Source organism: Nycticebus coucang, chromosome 19, assembly GCF_027406575.1.
Source record: "Nycticebus coucang isolate mNycCou1 chromosome 19, mNycCou1.pri, whole genome shotgun sequence".
In the NCBI taxonomy this organism is placed as follows: Eukaryota; Metazoa; Chordata; class Mammalia; order Primates; family Lorisidae; genus Nycticebus; species Nycticebus coucang.
In genome coordinates, this window is record NC_069798.1 from 14,598,593 (window position 1) to 14,622,401 (window position 23,809).

The 23,809-nt window shown below is 38.7% G+C and overlaps 1 protein-coding gene across 1 annotated transcript; it reads left to right on the forward strand.

Moving 5' to 3' along the window:
* Positions 1–21,564: 21,564 nt before the first annotated feature.
* Positions 21,565–23,512, forward strand: LOC128571819 (neuronal regeneration-related protein-like). The gene has a single exon (XM_053571586.1). The coding sequence runs from the start codon at positions 21,698–21,700 to the stop codon at positions 21,902–21,904; it is 207 nt and encodes a 68-aa protein (XP_053427561.1). The 5' UTR covers positions 21,565–21,697; the 3' UTR covers positions 21,905–23,512.
* Positions 23,513–23,809: the final 297 nt, after the last annotated feature.

The following is a 23,809-nucleotide window of genomic DNA, read 5'->3' on the forward strand; positions in this document are numbered from 1 at the left end:
CAATTACTACTGTCTAATATTATGAAAACATCCACTCTACTAAACTATGCTTTCTTCCAAGGCAAGAACTACTATTTACTTCATCTTTGTATCCCCCTACAATATCTAGAACAATGTCCCACACATACAAACTTCTCCATGAATATTTACTAAGCAAATGAAAATAAGTTTAAGCTGTAGAACCCTCAAAGTCATTCATACACACATATATACACGTACTTGTTTGCCAAAGTTGCCTAGGTCCCTCTGGGACCAAAAGCAGCAGCTGCTTAACAGATGAACTTCAACACCAAGCAACAGGTTGGGACAGGTGATTAAGAATACTAAATCCATTTGAAATTGCAGGGGAAATTTAGGGAAGTAGAACGCATTTGTCAGAGTTGGAATTTGACCAGGATTCTAAGGAAAACACCAATTACTCTTTGATAATATAAAGTACCATATAAACACTGCTTAACTAAATTTCTGGCTAAGGTAAGGAATTCAGAGACACAGAAGGGATAAATTCTTTCATTGAGAGGAGGTCCTTTACTTTCACAGTAACCTCTTGCATCTAACAGAAAAAAACTGTTGTTGTTAAGTTAGTAAATGGAAGTAAATCCTAATTAACAGAGTTGGAACAAATAAGAGATCTTTTCAGCACTACAATCTATTGTGCACGTTAGTTAATTTAGATATCTCCTTCTGCAAAGTACGTCTACAACTTCAGATATCTCAACGTAGAAGAGACCCCCAAGAAAGCTCATGTCATCAAAATGCAAACTTTCTCAGACAGCAACTCTCTGTTCAAGATAATTTAGGTGCGATCTTGCTTGAATTGATTAAGTAACTACCTTTAAGTTAGGAATTCTATTAAAGGTCTAAAGAGACAGAGAGATCTATAGATTTAAGGGATATATGAGGTCTAAACCAGTTATTATATTAATATGGACCACATTTAAAATCTTAGTCAAACAAAGCAATTGTTTTTTAAAAATGGGATATTTGGAGAAATTGAACCCAGATTGAATAGCTGATGATATTGAGGAACTTCTATTAATTTTTAAGTATAATAATAACAATTAAATTTTAGAAATATACATACTGGAGTACTTGAACATGAAATAAGGTGGAAAGAAGTCAGTGAGTGGGTAGATGAAACAAGGCTGTCTATGTGATAATAATTACTGAACCTCAGTGATAGGTACTTAGGGGTTCATTATGTTCTTTTCCCCTACATTTGCATGGTTGAAATTGTCTATAATAAAACCTTTTTTAAAATAAATATGGTGATGTACCAAAAGCTGTGGTATTGATGGAATGGGCATAACTCAAGAGCAAATTCTGGTAAAACAATTTTCTCTCCTTTAAAAAAAGAAAGCATACAAGAATAAAAATAAATAACAGTGGCATTTTTATGCCAATAATCTTGAACTTTCACTAATTCATATAATAAGTAAATCTTCTAAAACTTTAAAAAAAAATTAAACTTGAACTGGGCGGCGCCTATGGCTCAAAGGAGTAGGGCACTGGCCCCATATGCTGGAGGTGGCAGGCTCAAACCCAGCCCTGGCCAAAAACTGCAAAAAAAATAAAAAATTAAACATGAACCCTTCTATAATTCGTTTGCTTTTTTTTGTCTGAATTTTTCCATTAACCAGGTTTCTTATGTCATTTTGTCTTGTTTTGTTTTTCCTTGTCTACTGTAGTCTTGTCTGATTAAAAGGATTTTATTTATTTATTTGTTTATTTACTTATTTATATATACAGAGTCTCATTCTGTTGCCCTGGGTACAGTGCCATGGCATCATCATAGCTCACAACAACCTCAAATCCTTGGGCCCCCAAGTGATCCTTTTTTCCTCAGCCTCCCAAGTAGCTGAGACTACAGGCACCCACCATGACACCTGGCTACTTTTTCTATTTTTAGTAGAAACAGAGGTCTCGTTCTTGCTCAGGCTGGTCTTAAACTCCTAAACTCAACGAACCACCCACCTCAGACTCCCAGAGTGCTAGGATTATAGGTGTGAGCTACCGCGCTCAGCCAAAAAGGATTTTTTTAAATAAATTCTAAATCAAACAAATTACGTTATTTTTCTAAACTTCAAGTTGAGTTAAATTCAATAAATTAGAAATGTTTTATTAATTGAATTTAGCCAAGACAATTTTTTTTTAGCACTTTAGTTTTTAAATGTTCAATAAATTCATTCACTGTGTTTGTAAACATTCAAATGATATTTACTGAATTTCTACAGGCTACCATTAACATACTAAAAGACATTATGTATACCAGAAAGGTAAAATACATATTTATCTGCTTTTAAGAACTTACAGCCAAAGGCGGTGCCTGTGGCTCAAAGGAGAAGGGCACCGGCCCCATATACCGGATTGTGGGTTCAAACCCAGCCCCAGCCAAAAACTGCAAAAAAAGAAAAAAAGAACTTACAGCCAAACTCGAAAGATTAGGTTTATATAGGAAACAATTAGAGTATAAAAGTCTGAAATCTACTAAATTAATGTATACTGTTATTCAAACCAATAATCTTTTTTTATTATCTCTAACCAAAACTATAACAAACAAATTTACCATTCAGTCCAAATTCCTCTATCTCTTTATTCACTTCATTTATAATTATTGTTATTGTATTAGGTTATTAACTATTTAGTCTGATAGTTGATATCTCTCATATTTCACTTTGGCGCTTCTTGTTTTATTTTTCTTGTGATTGCATATTCTCATTCTCTCAAATGCATGGTTTGGCTTGTGATCACCTTTCAGATTTCTTTAGAGCAATTTTTGTGAAACCATGGATAAGTTGGCCCAGCCCAGTGGCTCATGCCTGTAATTCTAGCACTCTGGGAGGATGAGACAGGAGGATCACTTGAGGTCAGAATTTGGAGACCGGCCTCAGCAAGAAGGAGACCCCCATCTCTACTAAAAATAGAAAATTTAGCTGGGCATGGTGGTATGTGCCTGTAGTCCCTGTTACTTGGGAGGGTGAGGCAGAAGGATTGCTGGAGCCCAAGAGTTGGTGGTTGCTGTGAGCTAGGCTGAAGCCATGACACTCTAACCCCAGCAACAGAATAATCTCCATAATTATAATAATAACAAGTAAAAAATTTGTGTTATCTTCAAATAAGAGTTCTGTCATAGAACCAGTGTAGCACAGACAGCTCCAAATATCAACAAAGTGCTTGGGAAAGATGGTGGCTAATGTATGCATCGTAGTACATGGATGGTTTGAGAAGTTCTTTTCTGGTGATCTTAATCTTGAAAATAAGCCACATGGGCAACCTAAGACCAAGGTCAATAATGATGAGTTAAAAGCAGTAGTAGAAATGAATCCATTTCAACCTACATGAAAATTAGCATCAAGATTTGATGTTACTATTTCAACAATGTTGGACCATTGGCAACAAATTGTCAAGGTAAAGGGGCTGGATAGATGGGTTCCACTTGAATTAAATGAGTGTCAGAGGAGAAATCATCTTGAAACTTGCCTTTCTTTGCTTTTATGACATGAAGTCAAACCATTTCTACATCGTATTGTTACATGTGATGAAAAAATGGATTCTTGGACAGGTGTCATGGCTCACACGTGTAAATGTTAGCACTCTGTGAGGCTGAGATCGGCAAATCCCTTGAGCTCAGGAGTTCAAGGCCAGCCTGAGCAAAAGTGAGACCCCCATCTCTACTAAAAACAGAAAACTAGCCAGTTTCATGGAGGGCACCCACAGTTCCAGCTACTCAGAAAGCTGAGGCAGCAAGATTGTTTGAGCCCAAAGGTTTGAGGTTGCTGTGAGCTATGGTGACAACATGGCACTCAACACCAAGGTGACAGAATGAGACTCTGTCTCAAAAAAATAAAAAAACTAAAAATACATGAAAAATGGGGCGGCGCCTGTGGCTCAGTCCGTAGGGCGCCGGCCCCATATGCCGAGGGTGGCGGGTTCAAACCCGGCCCTAGCCGAACTGCAACCAAAAAATAGCCGGGCGTTGTGGCGGGCACCTGTAGTCCCAGCTACTTGGGAGGCTGAGGCAAGAGAATTGCTTAAGCCCAGGAGTTGGAGGTTGCTGTGAGCTGTGTGAGGCCACGGCACTCTAGCGAGGGCCGTAAAGACTCTGTCTCTACAAAAAAAAAAAAAAAAAAGAAAAATGAATTTTAAAAAAAGAAAAATGGATTCTTATTGACAATTTCAAGCATTCAGCACAATGGTTGTATAAAGATGAAGTGTTGAAACACAGTCCAAAACCAAATATTCATCAGAAAAAGCTAACGGGGTCTGTCTGGTGGTCCAGCACTGGTATCATCCACCACAGCTTCATGACGCCTGGCCAGTTGATTACAGCAGATGCCTATTGCAACCAAAAGGATGGAATTATGAGGATGCTTGCAGTTAGGCAGCTGCGATTGATCAATAAAGACAGGCCTCTTGCAAGACGAACACTTACCAACATGTTGTACAAACAGTGCTGCTCAAACTACAGAAGCTGGACTTGGAAGCTCTGTATTCACCAGATCCAGCACCAAAGGATGACCACTTCTTGCAGGCTTTGGACCACTTCTTGCAAGGAAAGATGTTCAATTCTCAAGAAGCTGTAGAAAACGTTTTCACGATTTCGTCACCATTCTCCAGGCTTCTTCAGGGCTGGAATGAGCAGCTATTGTTAAGATGCAAAACTGACAAAAAACAAAAAATATATACGAGAAAATTTTGCCAACAGTTTAGGTGCTTACTTTGATTAAGTGTACTGCTTCCTGTTTGAGATAGAATAAACTTTTGATTCAAAATAGGACATTTCATATCTAATATTTTAATTGAACTTTATTTTTTTAAAGAGCAGTTTTACGTTCACAACAAAATTGAGCAGAAGGAACAGAGATTTGCCATATAGCACATCCCCCACCAGAGCAGTACATTTATCCCAACTGATGAATCTACAATGACACATCATTACTGCCCAAAGTCCACAGTTTACATTATGTTGTACATTCTATGGGTTTGAACAAAACAAATAATGACATATATGCACCATTATATAATACTATCATATAGAATGGTTTCACTATCTTAATAATCCTCCACTTATTGATACCTCCCTCTCCTCAACCCCTGGCAACACTGATTTTTTACTGTCTCCACAGTTCTATCTTCTCCAGAACATTATATAGCTGGAATTACACAGTATGTAGCTTTTCAGACTGACTTCTTTCACTTAGAAATATAAATTTACATTTCCTCTGTATCTTTTTTCTTCTTTTTGAAACTGGGTCTCGCTCTGTTGCCCAAGTTAGAGTGCAGTACCAACATCAGAGCTGCAAACTCAAACTCCTGGGCTCAAGGGATCCTCCTGCCTCAGCCTCCCAAGTACGTAGGATTGCAGGTGTGTGCACATCCATGCTCAGCTAATTTTCTATTTTTTACAGAGATGGGGTGTCATTTTTCCTCAGGCTGGCTTTGAACTCTTGGCCTCAATAAGTCCTCCCCCCTCACCGTCCCAAAGTGCTAGGATTACAGCCATGAGCCACTGCACCCCCCAAATTTCCACTCTATCTTTTTATGCCTTGCTAGCTAAATTTTTAGCATTCAATAACCTTCCATTGTCTTGATGTACCCTAGTTAATTTATCTATTCACCTATTGAAGGACATGTTAGTTGCTTCCAAGTTTTTGGCAATTATGAATAAAGCTGCAATAAACATCCATATGTACGTTTTTGTGTGGGATGCTTTCAATTAATTTCTGTAAATACAAAGGAGTATGATTGTTGAAGCATCTGGTGAGAGTATGTTTACCTTTGTAAGGAATGGCCAATCTATATTCCAAAGTAGCTGTACTATTTGGCATTCCCACCAGCACTGAATGAGCCCTCCCGCTGCTTAACATCCTTACCAGCGTTTGATGTTGTTAGTGTTCTGGATTTTGTCCATTCAAATAGATGTGTAGTGGTATCTTATTGTTGTTATAATTTGCATTTCCCTAATAAATTAAAACAATAATTTTAACATGGAGCATCTTTCTTATGCTTATTTGCCTCCATATGCATATTTAATGAGGTGTCTGTTAAAATATTTCAATTATTTTTTAATCAGTTTGTTTTCTTATTGTTAAGAATTATTTTTGTATTTTGGTTAACCGTCCTTTACCAGATATGTCTTTTATAAATATTTTCTCCCAGACTTTGACTTTATAATAGTATTGTGTTTTTAATTTCAAATTCCACTTGTTCCTTGCTGGAACACAAGGAATGACTTTTGCACAGTAACCTCATGTCCTGCCACCGTGCTATACTTGCTTATTAGTTCTAAGATTGTGTGTGCGTGTAAGGAAGAGTTCTTTGAATTTTCTACATAATCATGTCATCTGTGATAAAAAAGACAGCTTACTTCTTATTTTTCTTTTTTTTTTTTTTTTTTTTTTTTTTCACAGCACCAGTCTGAGGATTTAATTAACCAGGAAGGGGACTATTGGGATACTTCTTATTTTTCAATCCATATGCTTTTTATTTTTTCTTGTCTTATTGCATTAGCTATTAACTTCCACTATGATTTTGAAAAGCAGTGGTGAGAGGGAACATTCTTGCCGTGTTCCTGGTCTTAATGGAAAAGTGCCTAGTCCCTCGCCCTGAAGTATGATGTTAGCTGTAGGTTTTTTGCAGATATTCTTTATCAAGTTGAGGAAGTTCCTCTCTCTTCTAGTTTATTGAAGTTTTTTTTATCATGATTGGTTGTTGCATTTTGTCAAATGATTTTTCTACATTTATACATATAATCATGTGAGTTTTCTTCTTTAGCTATTGATGTAATGTATGACATTATAGTTGTTCCCCCAAACCAAGAAGAATATGTTCCAAGACCCTAGTGGATGCCTGTAACTGCAAATGCTGTCAATCAAAACATACTTCTGTACATGTATGTCTTCCACCTACAAAACTAATGCCTTTTTCATCTTAATCAAGCTACTTATCATGTGCTGTGGCTGTCACTTTTGCAGTTTGAGGTACAACAACAAAACTAGCACAAATTTCTTTTTCCTTCTTCACAATTACCTAAATAGAATTCCTGTTCTTGCCACAAATCTTAGCAACCTCAGTAAGTAATTTTTTCTTTCCTTATCAAGTTGAGAACATTCCCCTTTTCACTTTAAGGAAGCATTGTATAGCTACTCTTTGGCATATCCAAATTTCCAGAACACTACTCTAGAGCTTTAGGGTCAATATTAAGTAAAATAAGGGTTCCCAGAACCTAAGTATTGTGATAGCACAATGGTCAGTCTGATGGCTACTTAGTGACTAATAGGCAGGTACCATATACAGCATGGATATCCTGGGCAAAGGGATGATTCATGTCCCAGGTAGGGTGGAGAAGGACAGCATGAGAATTCTTCATGCTCCTCAGAATAGTACACAATTTAAAGTTTATGAATTATTTATTTCTGGAATTTTCCATCTCGTATTTTGTGACTAGGGTTGACCGTGGGTAATTGAAGCCATGGAAAGGGAAATCACTGAAGGTGGGTGTGGGGAGGAGACTACTGTAATTGATTTTCAAATGTTGAGCCTGTTTCCTATATCTGAAATAAATCCCACTAAGTCACATTGTATAATTCTTTTTCATGCATTGTTGGATTCAATCAATGTTGTTTAAGATTCTGTTGCTGCCAAAGTCTTTTAAGAATATATTGCAGGCAGATTGTTAATTGACCCCACATGATCCCTGCCTCCTAGTGTTTATGCTTTGTCTAATCCTCTCCCCTTGAGTGAGGGCTTCTAGCCAAGAGGATAGCAGATTACCACAGTCAAGCCTCCAAGTAAAAATGCAGCCCAGCCAATACCTTGATTAAAGCTTTGTGAGATTCCAAGCCAAGGATCTAGTTAAGCCATTCCCAGATTCCTGACCCACAGAAACCATGAGATAAATATTTGTCATTTTAAGCCAATACATTTGTGGTAATTTGTTACAGAGCAATGGCAAAGTAACATAACAAAAATTTTTAAATAGTAACGTGTAAGAGTTGCTATGAATCCTGCCATAGTGCTTTGTGTTTTCTTTCCCCACCCCTGAGCAATTAGACTAGAGAATTATCCATTTTCTTGATTTGCTCTAAGACTCTGGTTTTGGTTTCATTGATTTTTCTTTCTGTTTTCTATTTCATTGATTTGGCTCTTATTGCAATAATAATCCTTTTTCTGATTACTCTAGCATTAATTTGCTCTTTTTTCTAGTTCTTTTTTTAATAGAAGCCAGGAGCACTCATTTAAGGTCTTTCTTCTTTGCTATCATAGTCATTTTACTATTATAAATTCCCCTCTAAATGTTGCTTTAGCAACATTCCATAAATTTTTCTATGTTCTATATTCATTGTCATTCAGTTAAAATACTTTATTTCCGTTTTTATGTCTAGTGTTGACCCCCAGGTCATTTAGAAGTTTGTTATTTAAATAATTAAGAAAATGCCATGAAGGCTATGTTAACCAGTTCAGTGAAAATATTTCAGACTGTATATGTCTGAGGAACCAGCACAATGAGGAAACAGCACATTGTACCTCATGATTGCATAATTATACACAGCTATGATTTAATAAAAAAAAAAAAATTTGTTATTTAATTTCCAAATGCTCAGAATTTTCCAGATAACACTGTTACTGAATTTTAATTTAATTCCATTGTTGTCAGAATCTTTTAAATTGGTTGAGACTTGTTTGACAACCAAGAATATTGTCAATGTAGATAAATGTTATGTGTGTGTTTGAAGAGAATGTGTACCCTGTTTTTGTTGAGTATAATATTATATAAATATCAAGTTATTACTAGATAGAGCTGTTCAAATCTTCTGTATCTTCACTGATTTGTTTATTCTTGTTCTATTAACCAGGGTTGAAATGCTTGGTTAAAAGTGAGAACTTGTCTATTTTTTCCTTGGAGTGCTAGCTTTTGTTTGATGCATTCTTGAGGTCTATTATTAGGCAGACAAACATTTAGGAATATTATATCCCCTTGATAAATTGACACCTTTATCGTTATGAAATCATGCTCTTTGTCCCCAGCAATATTCTTTGCTCCAAGATCTACTTTATTTAATACCCTTATAGCCACTATACTTTACTTTTGATTAGTGTTAGTATGATATATCTTTTTCCATTCCTTCCTTTTTTTAGCCTTGTTAAAAAAGGTTTGTGTTTGTGTTTTTATATAGAAAGCAGGCTTCTTATAGATTCTCATTTAATGAGACTATTGATATGATTGGGTTTGCTTTACCATCTTACCATTTTACTTCTATTTGGCCTACCTGTTCTGTGTACTCTTTCTTTTTCTGTCTTTTGCATCTTGGGGTTTTTTAATGGTTCCATTTTTTTCTCTTTGCTGTTACAATTGTTTGTTCTAGTTTCTATATATGTATTAATATGTAGGTGTTACTGGAAAGGTTTACTGTCCCTAGTCTATCACTTCACATGAACAAGACTGTGATAACAGTACACTACCCTTTCTTCCTGCCTGGCTTTGTGCTATTATTTACATACATTTTATTTCCACAGAAGTTATACATACCATAACATGTTGTTATTGTGTTTGTTTTAAATAGTTATTTTCTAAAGAGATTTTAAAGACAAGAAAACAATGTCTTCTATAGTTACCCACATATTTACCATTTCCAGTGTTTTTCATTCCTTTGTATAGATTCTGGTTTACATCTGGTATCATTTTTCCTCAAAATGTAGGACATGATTAACATTTCTTATGACGTTGTTCTATTAATGACATATTATTTCAGCTTTCATGTTTCTGAGACATGTTTTGCCTTCACTTCTAAAAAGTATTTTCATAATAAAAATCCTTTAAGTCAAAAAATAAATTTTTTCACTTTAACGAATTTAAAGACAAAATGACCAAAGATTTTGACACATTAAAGCAAGAATTTGCAGCCCTCAAAGATCTAAAAAATACAGTAGAATCCCTCAGTAAAAGAATGGAGCAGGCAGAAGAAAGGATCTCCGATATTGAAGACAAAGCTTTTGAATGCTCCCAAACACTCAAAGAGGAAAAAAAGTGGAGAACAAAAATGGATCATTTTAGAAATGTTCCTTCTACACCTATTTTCTTAAGCGTTCTGAACAAAAAAGGATGCTGGATATTGTCAAAAGCTTTTTCTGCATCAATTGAGAGAATCATATAGTCTTTGTTTTTTAATATGTTTATGTGATGTATTATATTTATGAATTTACGTATATTGAACTGTCCTTGGGACCCTGGGATGAAACCCACCTGGCCATGGTGTATAATTTGTTTGATGTGTTGTTGGATTCTGTTTGCTAGGATCTTTTTGAATATTTTTGCATCAATGTTCATTAGAGATATTGGTCTATATTTTTCTTTTCTTGTTGAGTCTTTTCCTGGTTTGGGTATCAGGGTGATATTTGCTTCATAGAAGGAGTTGGGAAGTATCCCTTCTTTTTCTATGTTTTGGAAAAGATTAAGTAATATAGATACTAGTTCCTCTTTAAAGGTTTGGTAGAATTCTGATGTGAAGCCATCTGGTCCCGGGCTTTTCTTTTTGGGGAGATTTCGTATAGTTGATGCTATTTCAGAGCTTGTTATAGGCTTGTTCAACATTTCCACTTCTTTCTGGCTAAGTCTGGGAGGGTGAACAGTATTACAGTCTGAGGCTGAGGAAACCTGCTTGGTGTGGTAGGGTTAGGTGGCTCAGTCTTGTATTCAACTGGTTCTTGACTGAACGTGGTGGATCAGTGACTCGGGTGAAATCTTAGCTTTGAAGAAATACAAGCAATTAAGAAACCCCACCTCCCCAGACAACAACTGGAATGGGAAAATCGACCCTTCCTATTACTACACAATCAGGGTATCACTCTAGAGGGTCCTTGGGTGATTGTCCCAAGTTAGGGGTTCCGAACCAATTGACCCTGTCAGTACGAACTCTCAGGTGGGAGAGTTTGAAAGGTCTCCAGCAGCTAGATCACAGAGGTCTACTGACTGCTCAGATTTGGCTCTCTCCAGTGCTCTACAGAGTCAGAAAGGCCTACCCAGTAGCACAGTAGGAACAGGGGGCTAAGTCTCTTTCTCCACTTTGTTCCTTTTTCACGCCTAATCACTGGTGATCCCTCAGGGCTGCAGTCCTGTTTCCTCCAATAATGCAAAGTGCCAGGGCTTAGCATCTGTCAGAGGCAAAGGAAGGTCAATGTGCCCAAGGCCTGGACACTGCCCTCGGCTACCAGCCAGCTGGGGGAGCTGAGGCCTGCCTGCCTCAGGTGTTCAATTTCCACTGGCAAGTGTTCCACTTGGGCTCAGTCTAATCCTGGGGGTACCAGGCCTGCAAATGCTTATCTCCCTCAGCCACCACGCCTTTGCCCCTGCCGCTCTGCAGCACCAGTATCCCTATAGAGTGACTTCTGGCAGTGCACAGAGTTGGTGCGGTGTTTCTCCAAGATTAGGCCCCGGCATGAGCACTCTATTCTTGCTGGATCTTTGTGGGGAGTGCCCCTGCACAGTTCCACTACCACTGTCAAAGCCAGAGAATTTTGGCTGTAGAAGCAGCTCCAGGAGTGTGCTGCACACGGATCTGGCAGTAGGGTGGGGTACACTGCACAGATTCTGGCAGTATCTAGCGCCCGGTGGCTTCAGCAAGAACACTACTCCACTGGCAATTCTGGTTGGGCGGAGGCCTGGCGTGGAGGCAGGGTGGGCATGGCACACAGCTTCAGTGGTCTCCAGATGGACGGGGGATGGCATGGCCTCGGTAGTCTCCTGTCAGGTGGGGCATGGGTACAGCGCGAGGCCTCGGTGGTCTCCAGGCGGGTGGGGTGGGCACAGAGGCAGAGAGGACCCTGGGGGCACGGTTCGGCTTGGAGACGGGGAGGGTGCGGGGACCAACCTGGCGAAGGGCAGGATACTCAGTCAGGCAGGCTGGTGGGGGGGGTAGACTGCTCATGAGCCTACTCCCTCAGTCTCTGCAGGGGTTTGTGGTCTGGTTTATCCAGTTGGGGGGAAGGGTGGACTGAAAGTTCAGAATGGCGGGGAAAAATGTTAGTTCCATTTTTCTGCCTGGTAAGAGAATGTTCAGAGTCACCGCAGGGTCCCTCTGGAGGAAGTAGTCCCCACTTCTTACTGCTCTCACCCGTGGGTTCAGACAAGAGATCCTCAGTTCATTACTTGCCTGTAGAAATCCCACAGGAGCAAATGAAGAATGAAAGAAAAAGGAAAAAAGAAGCAGCAGCTTTCTTGGGGGAGGGGTCAGGCATTTTTCCTTTCGGTTGAGTTTTGTACCTGGGGATTGTTGTCTTGGAATCACAGCTTGCCTCAGCAAGGGTGACCTGTAGTTATCTCTCTTCTCTCTCAGCTGGGCTTCCTGTGTTCAGCTCAATTGGATACCCTCTGGACATTATCCTTCGAAGGCTGCATCCATTTGGCCATCTTGCCTCTCCCCAATTGGTTATTTATGTTTGTATTCCTAAAGTTATTCTGAACTTTGTCCTGGGATGCAATTCACTTACTTGAAAATATTAATAATTTGATTCTTCCAAGTCTCACTTTTAAGCTTTGTTCGGTAGGACTAAAGTAGTTTTTAGCTTTGGCTTAAATTTACCCCACTATTAGACAGTATTTTGCTGACTATTGTATCTGATGCTCCATAAATTTTTAAATTTTTCCTACTTTAGCTTTTGGAAAAATAAGCTATTCTTAGCCCTGTGAGGATTACTTCCTACTCCTGTTGCGGGGTTCTTTCCCCAGCCTCAGATAGTTCCCTCACATGTATATGCACATCAGTATTTACAGGAAGACTCAAGGCAAGCCCTTTGTAGAACCCCAGAGGCTTTGTTCTGTGCAGCTTTTTCCTCTCTGATACTCAGCTTCTGATCTCTAGTCACATTGGCCTCCCCTGACGCCCAGCTCTATCTCTTCAACTTAGGCTATCACTGTACTCCACAGTGCAGGGTCTTCCTCTCTGCCCTGTGCTACAAAAGTGCTCTACAAACAGTCCACTGGAGCAATGGCAAGGCCTTCCCATTTGTTTCCCTCTTCTCAGGTGTCACTGTGCTTCTCTACCTGATGTCCGTTATCTGAAGACTGTCCTTCCATATATTTTATTGTTGATGCTGTTGTTTCAGCCAGGAGAGTAAATACATCCTGACCAGAGGCAGAAGTCTTCTTCTAATCTTAAATAGTTAAAAAGGGCTATGAATGCACTCTGCATGAAATTGGGAATTTCCTATCCTGAAAATTGCCATGTATGTCTCACATAGAGCAACATCTCATGCAGAGCTAAATAGTAAAGGAAAAATTCCAGGGCTAAATATTATGTTAGAAATTTGGATGTTTATAGTCTTGACTCCTATTTTGAAGAACTGAAGGTTCAAGTCATTGAATTGTACGTATCAGAGTTGTTGGAAATGCACATCGACAACTTTATTTTAGGAAAAAATAGGTTTAGGAGGCCATGCACAGTGCCTCATGCTTACAATCCTAGCACTCTGGGAGGCTGAGGCAGATGCATTGCTTGAGCTCAGGAATTCGAGACCAGCCTGGGTAAGAGCAAGACCCCAAATTATTATGTTCTAAAAATAGAAAAACTAGCCGGGCATTGTGGCGGGCACCTGTTGTCCCAGTGACTTGGGAGGCTGAGGCAAGAGGATTGCTTGAGCCCAGGAGATTGAGGTTGCTGAGAGCTATGATGCCTCAGCACTCTACCCAGGGTGACAGAGTGAGACTCTGTCTCAAAAACAAACAAACAAAAAAATAAAATAAACCAGATTTACCCTGTAGAAACCAATATATGTAACTTTTCAAGATCTTTAAGAGGAGAGAAATTGAGTTCAAAGAGTGAAGAGTATTTTATCTTTAAACTCTTCCTTTTTGGAAAAACTTCATTGGTGGTTTTGTTTAGTTTCTGAAAATGTGCTAGAAAAATATGAAGTTTGGATACTAATAAATTCTATAAAATAGATAAATATTTCTGGGAAGGCACATTGATAGCTGCTTCCAGCAAGACCTTTTACAGTCTGTAAGTGACAGAAAATGTTCTATCTCAGAGATACCCCAAAGCCTATTTCATCACAGTCTGTGCGCTCTCAAAGGTTCACTTTAGTGATTTCTGAGGAAGGAATGGTACATCAATCACCGAATCTCTTTCCTTTAAAACATTTGTTGAGTAGTTTGCCCAGTGAGAAAATGAATGCTACGTTTGTTATAAATTTCTTTTGTGGAGTCCGGTCAAGAAGAACAAGAAAGAAAGTTCTGGGTGATTAAGTACTGGATGGCAAAGCCTTTAGCGTTTAATTCTATGATGTATGTATCTAAGCACCAGGGTGAGAGGCATCACGTCCCTACCCACACGTTGCAAGCTTCCAACAGATTTGTCGCTGCAAGCCTTGACATTCTTTTAGCTCACGGCTGCTTTGACTAATGAGATTTCTTGACTTGCCATGGCAAGGTTCCACATATTATGAATATAGAGTGGGGTAAATTATTTGAATGGACCTGACTGTCTGGTAGGCTATGTCCCACAGGACTGGTCAGAGTAAAGACATCGACAGAGCCCCCAGTGCAAACCACAGTTGAAAAAATTGTTTCATCACCATGTTGGGAAAAGCCTGTTAATTGGCGCATGTAACCTTTTCTAAGATTTGTGCCCTGGATGCCAAAAATGGAGATAGTGACATTCTGAGTCACCCTTATGACAGGTATTAGACATTCATACCTTCAGGAAATAAATTTTTAACCAGAAATTATTTCCATTTTCATAGCCAAGTTCCAACCCTATAGAAAAGTTTCTCCTCAAACTCAAGGTATTGCTATTTCTGTCAATAATCTTAGGTTATTCATGGAAGATATTTTCTGACTTTTTCTTCTTGGCTAGATGACAGCTACTAGGACATATCCTGTTACTTACTTTGGTCTCAAAGAAAAACTTTCTCAAGAAAAGCATTTTTCATTTGTTGTCTGTAGCTTTGAGTCAGAGCTGTCATGCCTTGGTTGTCTGATGAAATCGACCAGTAATTCCTGTTAGATCCTGAAGTTAGCCTCTCAGTGTTGTGACATAATCTTGAAGACTTCCTGTACTTGATCTTGTTTCCTTATGATGCATTTCATTAGATATAGTGATACAGGTGATACTATTTTCAATCTTTGGATTTGAGGAGATTTCAAATCTTTGGATTTAATCTTTGGATTAAACATTTGTTTAATGCTATGAGAGCTAGGCTTGGAAACTTTTATCTAGAGGTCAGTAGAAAAAAGCAATTATTAATGGGTACAAAATCACTAACAGACCTTATTCTTGATAGTGATTATATTTCTACTTGGTCATCTCAAACAAATATGAATATGAAAGAGCAAGAACCAACCATATAATTTAAAGAGTTCAATGCAAAATGGAAATGTGGGGTCCATTGTTCAAAAATTGTTTAAAGGTCTAAAACAAATCATTAAACCAAGCCTGAGTACTTTGAGTGCAGGGCCCTGTGTGACTGCACAGGTCACAGACCCTAGAAGCCAGCCCTGCACAGAAAGGACATATTGAGACAAAAGTCACATTAAAACCCACCCATTCATACTCTACTGCTTCCTTTTTTACCTATTTGGATGATCCCACTCATCATTTCATGATATCTTATTACCAGTGAGGAGACGTTCATAGTAGTGCCAGTAAACTCAGAATCCATTAAGGAAGAGGAACAACCGATGTTTATAAGGAAATAAAAACCCTTCTAAATGTTTTATTAAATATACAGGGTGGACATAAAGTTTGTGTGTGACTTACTGTATTAAGCTATTTTAAATTACACATGAATAACCATCACTTAAATTATTGAGTCTAATGGTACTCTGGGTCAGATGATTTAAAACTTGTTTTAATGTTTTACCCGAATCTGTTGAACTCTTTCATGGTTATGATAATTTCTCTATCTGAAATCAGTCAATCAAGATGGAAATCAACTTTAATACTGAAAGGCCAAAAGGCAGAAGTGGAACATTTGAGAGAGGGCAGCGGAATTCAAGACATTTACATTTTGTTATCTCTTGATAACAAAATAACTACCATCCATTGAATATCTATGAGCCAGGTACTATGATAAGCATATTAACTCAGTTAGTCTTCCTAAAGTAAGGGAAGAGGGGGTACTCACGAAAGTAAAGGGTCACTTAAATGGACATCACAAAAAATTGGCAATAGGAACTACATCAGTCATGGTCCGGGCATACCAGAACAAGTTAATCAAGAGAGTTCATTGAAGTGACTATTTTCAAAGGAGGAGCAGATTTTAGACAAGTGGATAGGGGATAATGTAGTACCCTGTAAGGCTAGCAACAGCAAGAGCCCCAAGGTTACTGTGACCTGCAAAGAGCAATAGAGTGCAGAAGGCCTCCTGGCAGATGTAGCCTCCACCAGAGGACCACAACCCAACAGTGGGGACCTTGCAGGAAGACCTGGGAAAACAAGTGCCCAGAACGCACTTTCCTCCCTCCCTCACATTTCCTCTGGTGCTCTCCACTGACCAAACTCAACCAGAAGCCACCAGGGAGCTTAATTATGTAGTTTAATGGTTCTCAAAGGTCCGCATGAGTCAGAATCACCAGGAGGGTTTGTTAAAACCCAGATTGCTGGCCCTCATTTCCAAAGTCTATGATTCAGTAGGTCTAGGTGAGGCCTGAAAACTTTACATTTCCAATAAATTTCCAGGTGATGCTGAAGTTGCTTGTTTGGGGAAACCACTGATTTAATCTAAACAAGTCGGCCTCTCTGAGTGGAAAGCAGGGTAGCAAGGTAGAGAAGGGTGAATCCTGTGTAACTGGAAGACACTCAGCATGGGAACAATACAAGTTTGGGTGAAGACAAAAGACTTGTTTATTATCAAAACAGCGCCTCTGAAGGTTGTCCTTTTGTTTTTGTTCTTTTTTCCCCCCTCTATCCACCTTAGCTAAAAGGTTTATTTTGATGCCTTGGTGCAAGCAGAGAGAAACTTGAAGTACTTTCAACCAACCTCCCAAATAGACCCTTAAAAAACCCCAAACTTTAGACAATGTCTAGTCTAGATACCCTCTCACCAACCAGAAGTGCTGCCTGCAAGAAGGATGTTGTCAGAAATAGCAGGAAAGAATCTTGATTTCCCACCCACCCCAATACTACTATGTTCAAGAGCCGAGGATGCTCTCTGTAAAGGAAAATCTAGAAAATTGATGGTTTCAGTGGCAAATCTATGATAGATGCTTATGAATGTCCTGACTATAAGAAAACATTATTAAGTTTTTGGTAGGTGGGACCGTCGGTCAAGACTAGCAGTGACTGAAATGCGTGTGTGAGGCCAGACGGATGGCCTATCAGTGATCATGCAGAGTTTGCTATTACTGATCCTGCTATGTTTTCAGTAAAGGCCAACAGTGGAACTGAATCTCTTCTAGCAAAGTAGAAATAAAATGTAAAACTAAAACTAAAATTTTACCCTGCTCGGTGTAAACAAAGTTCAACACGTCAGATTAATCAACGATCTGCTTGGGAAAACTTTAAAATAAGGTTTAATCTGTATTTGATAGTAGAAAGGTTGTACCTATTTCCTGGCAGAAATCTCAGAACACCTAACTTACATGAAAAAAAAAAATGAAAGGCACTCCAGAGATGTGCCAAGGTATATATATCTTATTTATTCCATCAGGTACCTAACATTAGCTTTTTGTCTACTTGATATATGCAGTATTTTTGTTTGTTTTGTGAGATTTTGGTAATTTAAATTTTCAAAATGTACACATTTCTTTTTTCTGTTTTACCTGGGAAATAACATGTCAGAAACAGATCAGGTTTAAACCAGTTACTTACATCAGAATTTAGCTGCTACATTAATGGGGAAAAGAGATGGTACACTTTTGCCAGCATATTTACCTTTTATTTGCTTTTATTTATAGGCAAATTTCTAAGGCTATGATCACCTTAGCATTTTAATTCCAAATACCAACTCAAGAATCAAACCCAAAGAATTATTCCTCCCAGAAAGTCACCACATTCTAGTAGCCCTTTTAGTGTTAATAGTTTCATCAATGAAATCGGATTTAACACTGTGTTCTTCAAAAGTGGGATTATGAATGGGCCAGAAGTTCGAGACCAGCCTAAGCAAGAGCAAGATCCTATCTGTATGAAAAATCAGCCAATGGTGGCAGGAGCCTATTGTTCCAGCTACTTGGAAGCCTGAGGCAGGAGGATTACTTGAGCCCTGGAGTTCAAGGTTGCTTTGAGCTAGGCTGATGCCCTGGCACAGGATCCTATCTCAAAAAAAAAAAAAACGGGAAGGCATAGTGGCACACAACTGTAATCCTAACACTGTGGGAGGCCAGGGCAGGTGAATTTCCTGAGCTCAGGAGTTCCAGACCCCATCTCTAAAAATAGCTGGGCATGGTGACACATGCCTATAGTCCCAGCTATTCAGGAGGCTGAAGCAAGAGGATTGCTTGGACCCAAGAATTTGAGGTCTCCGTGAGCTATGATGACACCTCAGCATTCTACCCAGGGTGACAGAGTGAGACTCTGTCAATAAAAAAAAGAAAGAGAAAAAAAGTTGGAGTATGATCAAAATAATACTACATAAAATGGAAAAAAGAATGAATGTACCAACATTCACTAAGTGGAATATATGGCCAAATCATAGAAATTAAATCAGTCCAAAAGTGCAAAATCATCACCCATTCCTCCAAAAACACCTGCTTTGCTGAGATTGCATAGAAATAGCAATATCCTGGATTTTGTTTGGAGAACCACGACCCCTAGACATAGTGGAGTCTCCATAGCAGGATGGAAGCTCAGAGAGAATCAGGCTAAATGGGTGTTGTGAGACTGATAACTAATACAAATCGCAGTGCCATGGATTTGGGAGCTAACTCTGGACTTTCATCTTTTTCCAAGAAGGTTGGTCAAGTGGATGAGGCATAAAATGAGAGTAAAACCACTAGGTAAAAAATAATCGTTGGGCGGTGCCTGTGGCTCAACAGAGTAAGGTGCCAGCCCCATATGCCGGAGGTGGCAGGCTCAAACCCAGCCCCAGCCAAAAACTGCAAAAACATAAATAAATAATAATAATCACAAGTTGGTTAGATAATATCATTTAAAAAAAAAAATCAAACCAAATCGGGTGGCGCCTGTGGCTCAAGGAGTAGGGCGCCGGTCCCATATGCCGGTGGCAGGTTCAAACCCAACCCCGGCCACAAAAAAAAAAAAATCAAACCAAATCAATACTACTTGCCATAAAAATTTCAAATAGTAGAGAAGAATATAAAGTAAAAAGTACCATTACTCCTTCACACTTCCCAAAATATTTTTTCCTTTGTAGTCTTCCAGGTATTTTCTATGTAAATTCAAAAATGTAAATATAAATATCTTTGTTTATACACAAATAATCATACTTCATATATTGATCTCCAAATTCTTTTCATTGAATGTCTCTTACAGATTTTGCTATGATGGTATAGTACAGGGGTCCTCAAACTATGGCCCACAGGCCACATGAGGTGGTGTGATTGTATTTGTTCCTATTTTGTTTGTTTACTTCAAAATAAGATATGTGCAGTGTGCATAGGAATTTGTTCATAGTTTTTTTTGTAAACTATAGTCCGGCCCTCCAACGGTCCAAGGGACAGTGAACTGGCCCCCTGTTTAAAAAGTTTGAGAACCTCTAAAGGTCCTCAAATAATCATTTGCTCAATGTCACTTCATTATAATGTTAGTGAGAAAAAAAAAATCTATTCCCAGTCAGGATCACTGAATGTGAGGAATTTGCATGTTCTTCTCATGTGTGCATGGGTTTTCTCCCACATCCCAAAGACACAGGTAAATTAAATGTCTAAACAATCGCTAAGCGTGAATGTGAGTGCACCTCGTGAGGAAATGGTGACATCCCATGCAGGCTTGGTTCCCTGGTTGTGCCCTGAGCTGCTGGGTAGCCTTTGCCTCTTGAACTAAAATTACTGGGTAAATAATTATCTTACTTTTTTTCTAATTAATCTTTCTTAAATGTGTATATCCTCACATTTATTTCAATATTTGATATTAGAAATATTTTGATGTTTATGTAGAAATTTAGTGATGTTTTTGTGACCAGAAATATGTTATAGGAACCTAACTCTGTGTCCAGGAGCAGTAGCTCACACCTGTAATCCTAGCACTTTGGAGACTGAGAAGAGAAGATTGCTTAAGGCCAGGAGTTTGTGGCTGCAGTGGGCTATGATCACACCATTGCACTCCAGTGTTGGGTGATAGAGCCAAGACTTTGTCTCTTGGAGAAAAAAAAAGAAAGAAATTTAACTCAACTCTTGTTTATATCAATTATCCATTAGCCTATGGTAAAATTAGTTTTGTTATACATCATTTCCCTTAAAGTTGCAGTTTCCTAGACTGGGCATGGTCGTTCATATGTATAATCCCAGCACTTTGGGAGGCCAAGGCAGGAAGATTGCTTGAGGCCAGGAATTTAAGATCAACCTGGGCAACAAAGCAAGACTCATCTCTACAAAAAAATAAGAAAAAAAGCCAGGGGTGGTGGTACATGCCTGAAGTTTACAGTCCCACTCACAGTGTATAAGCATTCCTTTTTGTCTATATTCACAGCAGCATCTGTAGTTTTTGACTTTTTAATAATGGCCATCAAACAGGGTAAAGTAGTATTTCATTGTGATTTTAATTTGCATTTCCCTGATGATTACTGATGTTCAACATTTTTTTTAATGTTTATTGGCCATTTGTCTATCTTCTTTTGAAAAAATTGTTCACATCTTTTGACCATTTTTGATGTTTTTTTCTTGTTGATTTGTTAGTTCTTTGTAGATTATAGATATTAGTCCTTTATCAGATGTATCATTTGTTACTGTTTTCTTCCATTCCTTAGGTTATCTCTTTGCTATTTCCTTTGCCATGCAGAAGCCTTATTCTTTAATTGTCTCATTTATTAATTTTTGTTGTTGCTGTATTTGCTTTTGGGGTCTTTGTCATAAATTCTTTGCCTAGGAATTATGTCTAGAAGAGTTTTTCCCACATTTTCTTCTAGAATTTCTATGGTTTCATGCCTGACAGTTAAGTCTTTAATTCATCTTTGGGAGGGTGGAGGAGGGATAAAAACGTACCTATTGGATACTATAAACATTGTACAGGTGAAGGGACACTGAAAGCCCTGACATCAGTATTATACAGTATATCCTGTAACGAAAACATTTGTACCTCCCTTAATATTTTGAAATTTAAAAAAAAAAACTATTGTATTAGAAATGCTATTGATTCAGGTCTGTACAGCCCATGAAAGTCCATTGTGGCTGTAATTTTGTTTCTTCAACTTTCTTCTTTTTAAGTGTGCACATCAAGCCTATTATTCAGAAGTCTATAATGTTTTACTTTTGTCATCCCTTTTACATGTTATATACCTAGTGGAAAAGTATATTAAAATAATGGTTTTCATGTAAAATGGTGACTCTTTGTATTCATAAATATGCACCAAAGTATTCTTTCGATAAAAATTAGTAAACAGCATGAAAAAGGTTAATATCAATATTTAGGAAATAAAGGACATAGAACAAGTTAAATAACACTATGAGGGCTAGCATGATGCCCTTTTTCATCCACATTTGTGTTTCAGGTGTAGAGAGGAGAGAGAGTGAACGGGGAGCGGGGCTTTTGTCTGTTGGTCTCCCTGGACTGAAGAGGGAGAATAGGAGCCCAAGACTAAGATTCTCAAAATGGTTTATTACCCAGAACTCTCTGTCTGGGTCAGTCAGGAACCATTTCCAAACAAGGAAATGGAGGGAAGGCTTCCTCAGGGAAGACTTCCTGTCCCCAAAGAAGTGAACCGCAAGAAAGACGATGAGATGGCCGCGGCCTCCTGGACTCCACTGGGTGGCAATGAACTCCGCTCCCTGAGAATCAGTTACCGCTACTTTTTTTAATCGTAACACCTCCATTTGTATTACATATGGTGTATGGGTATTGATGAGGTCATGGTATCATATATGGGATTTTTTTCTGTGTAAATCATCAAATATAAGAAGAAACTATGGGACTCTGAGCCTTGCTTTAGAGAATTTACAGTGGACAAATAGCTATCATCAAACCAGTTTTTAATCATCCTGACTCAAGTGAAAACGCTCAGAATTTCACACTGTGAATCCACGTTTACAACCCTTACAGGTGGGCCCTCAGGCCTGGTTCGCTACGACAATGTCTTCCACAACTCAAACTCCCACCGTGCTCACACAACCGGTCCACTCCGCCTCCCTCACACAGCTCCCGACTGCTTCTGGCAGAGGCTGAGAGTCCCCATTTTTTTTTTTTTTCATTTAGATATAACAAGCCTAGTAGTTTATGTTCATCAATTGTCTGTATATCTCTCTATTTTATCCATGTACTCTTTTGATGTATAGAAGTAGTTTGAAACTCATTGTTTCCTTGTGGTAAGTGACCGAGGTGCTGCCACAGGACCTGAGACACTGATGAATGGTGCTATTTTGGACTTTCAACATGCTCCTTGGCGAGGTAGCTCTGATGGAGTTCTTTTTTATTTCCATGTTCTAAGAAGGTGTTGGTACTCTGTTTCCCTGAATGTCGTTCTCTAGACTGGACTGACTTTTCTCCTCGTGTCTTCAGTGTAGCTTTCTTCCTCAGTGCTGTAGGCTGCGTGAACCGACCAGAGAGGGTGAGAGGCTGTCGTCTCCTTGGCTGGCGCCCACAGGCATGCAGTCGCGGGAGCAATCACAAAACTGTAATCCACTGAACCAGCCCCCTTCCTTTACGTAGTAGCCTCGCCTGCCTGACTTAGAGAAAGAAAAGCAATAATTTTACAGGCATTTTGAGGTGTCTCTTTGGATTCTTTCTGTTGGAAAGGATATTTGGGGGGGGGGAAGGGGCAAGCTTGTTTTTCTTCACATGCCCTTGGAAAAAAATTCCCAAACAGCGACGTTGAAGTAGGAATATGACAATTATATCTTAAAAAAAAAATTAAGTTGGAAAAGATGACTTTATAAATTTATTTTTAAGGCAGAGCGCTCTTTTTTGGTGGTTTTGATAAGCAAGGTGTAGAGTTTACATTTTTGTCCTTGCTCCCAATGAAGTGGATAAACAAAAATAAAATATCATCTACTCATGGAATGTTGTTGTGTTAGCCAGTCTGAAAGCCCACCTTAATTTTTATATACCTGTCTTTTAGCTCTTCCTTTGACAGGGCAGGCCTTGTTCTGAACTGTTCTGCTTCTGACTGTTACACACCCCCACGCATGCGCTGCTCTTCGGCCTTCTCTTCCCGCGCTCCCGTGGGCCTGAGTTTCTTGTGCGTCCCCCTCCTCCTTCGTTAGAATAGGTATATCAGCTGTGTAAATAGAGCAAGAAACAGTATTCTGCATCTGTGGCATTTATGTAGAGTTGCAGTTGTGTACTGCTGCAATGCAGGCTTTTGTAACCACGTGGTCTTTACTGATGCACTCATGACAAGTACCCAATGTATTTTAGCTATTTTAGTAGTATTTGTTCAATAAATATGCAAGCTGTAAAAAAAAAAAAAACACTATGAGGTAAAAAAAAAAAAAAAAAAAGAAAAGAAAAAGCCAGTCTGGAATGAACAAGATTCTATGGATGAATGACCCTGTTTCTTCAACAGAGCAAAAAATAAAGAGATTGAATATTACAAGTTAAAAGAAACTTGGATTATTATAATAATCCAAAGCAATATGTAGACATTATTGGTATTACATATGTTCCTAATGCTGCTGTAACAAATTACCACAAACTTGGTGGCTTAAAACAACACAAATGTGTTCTGTTTTGGAGGTCAGAGGTCTGAAAATGGACCTTACAGGTAA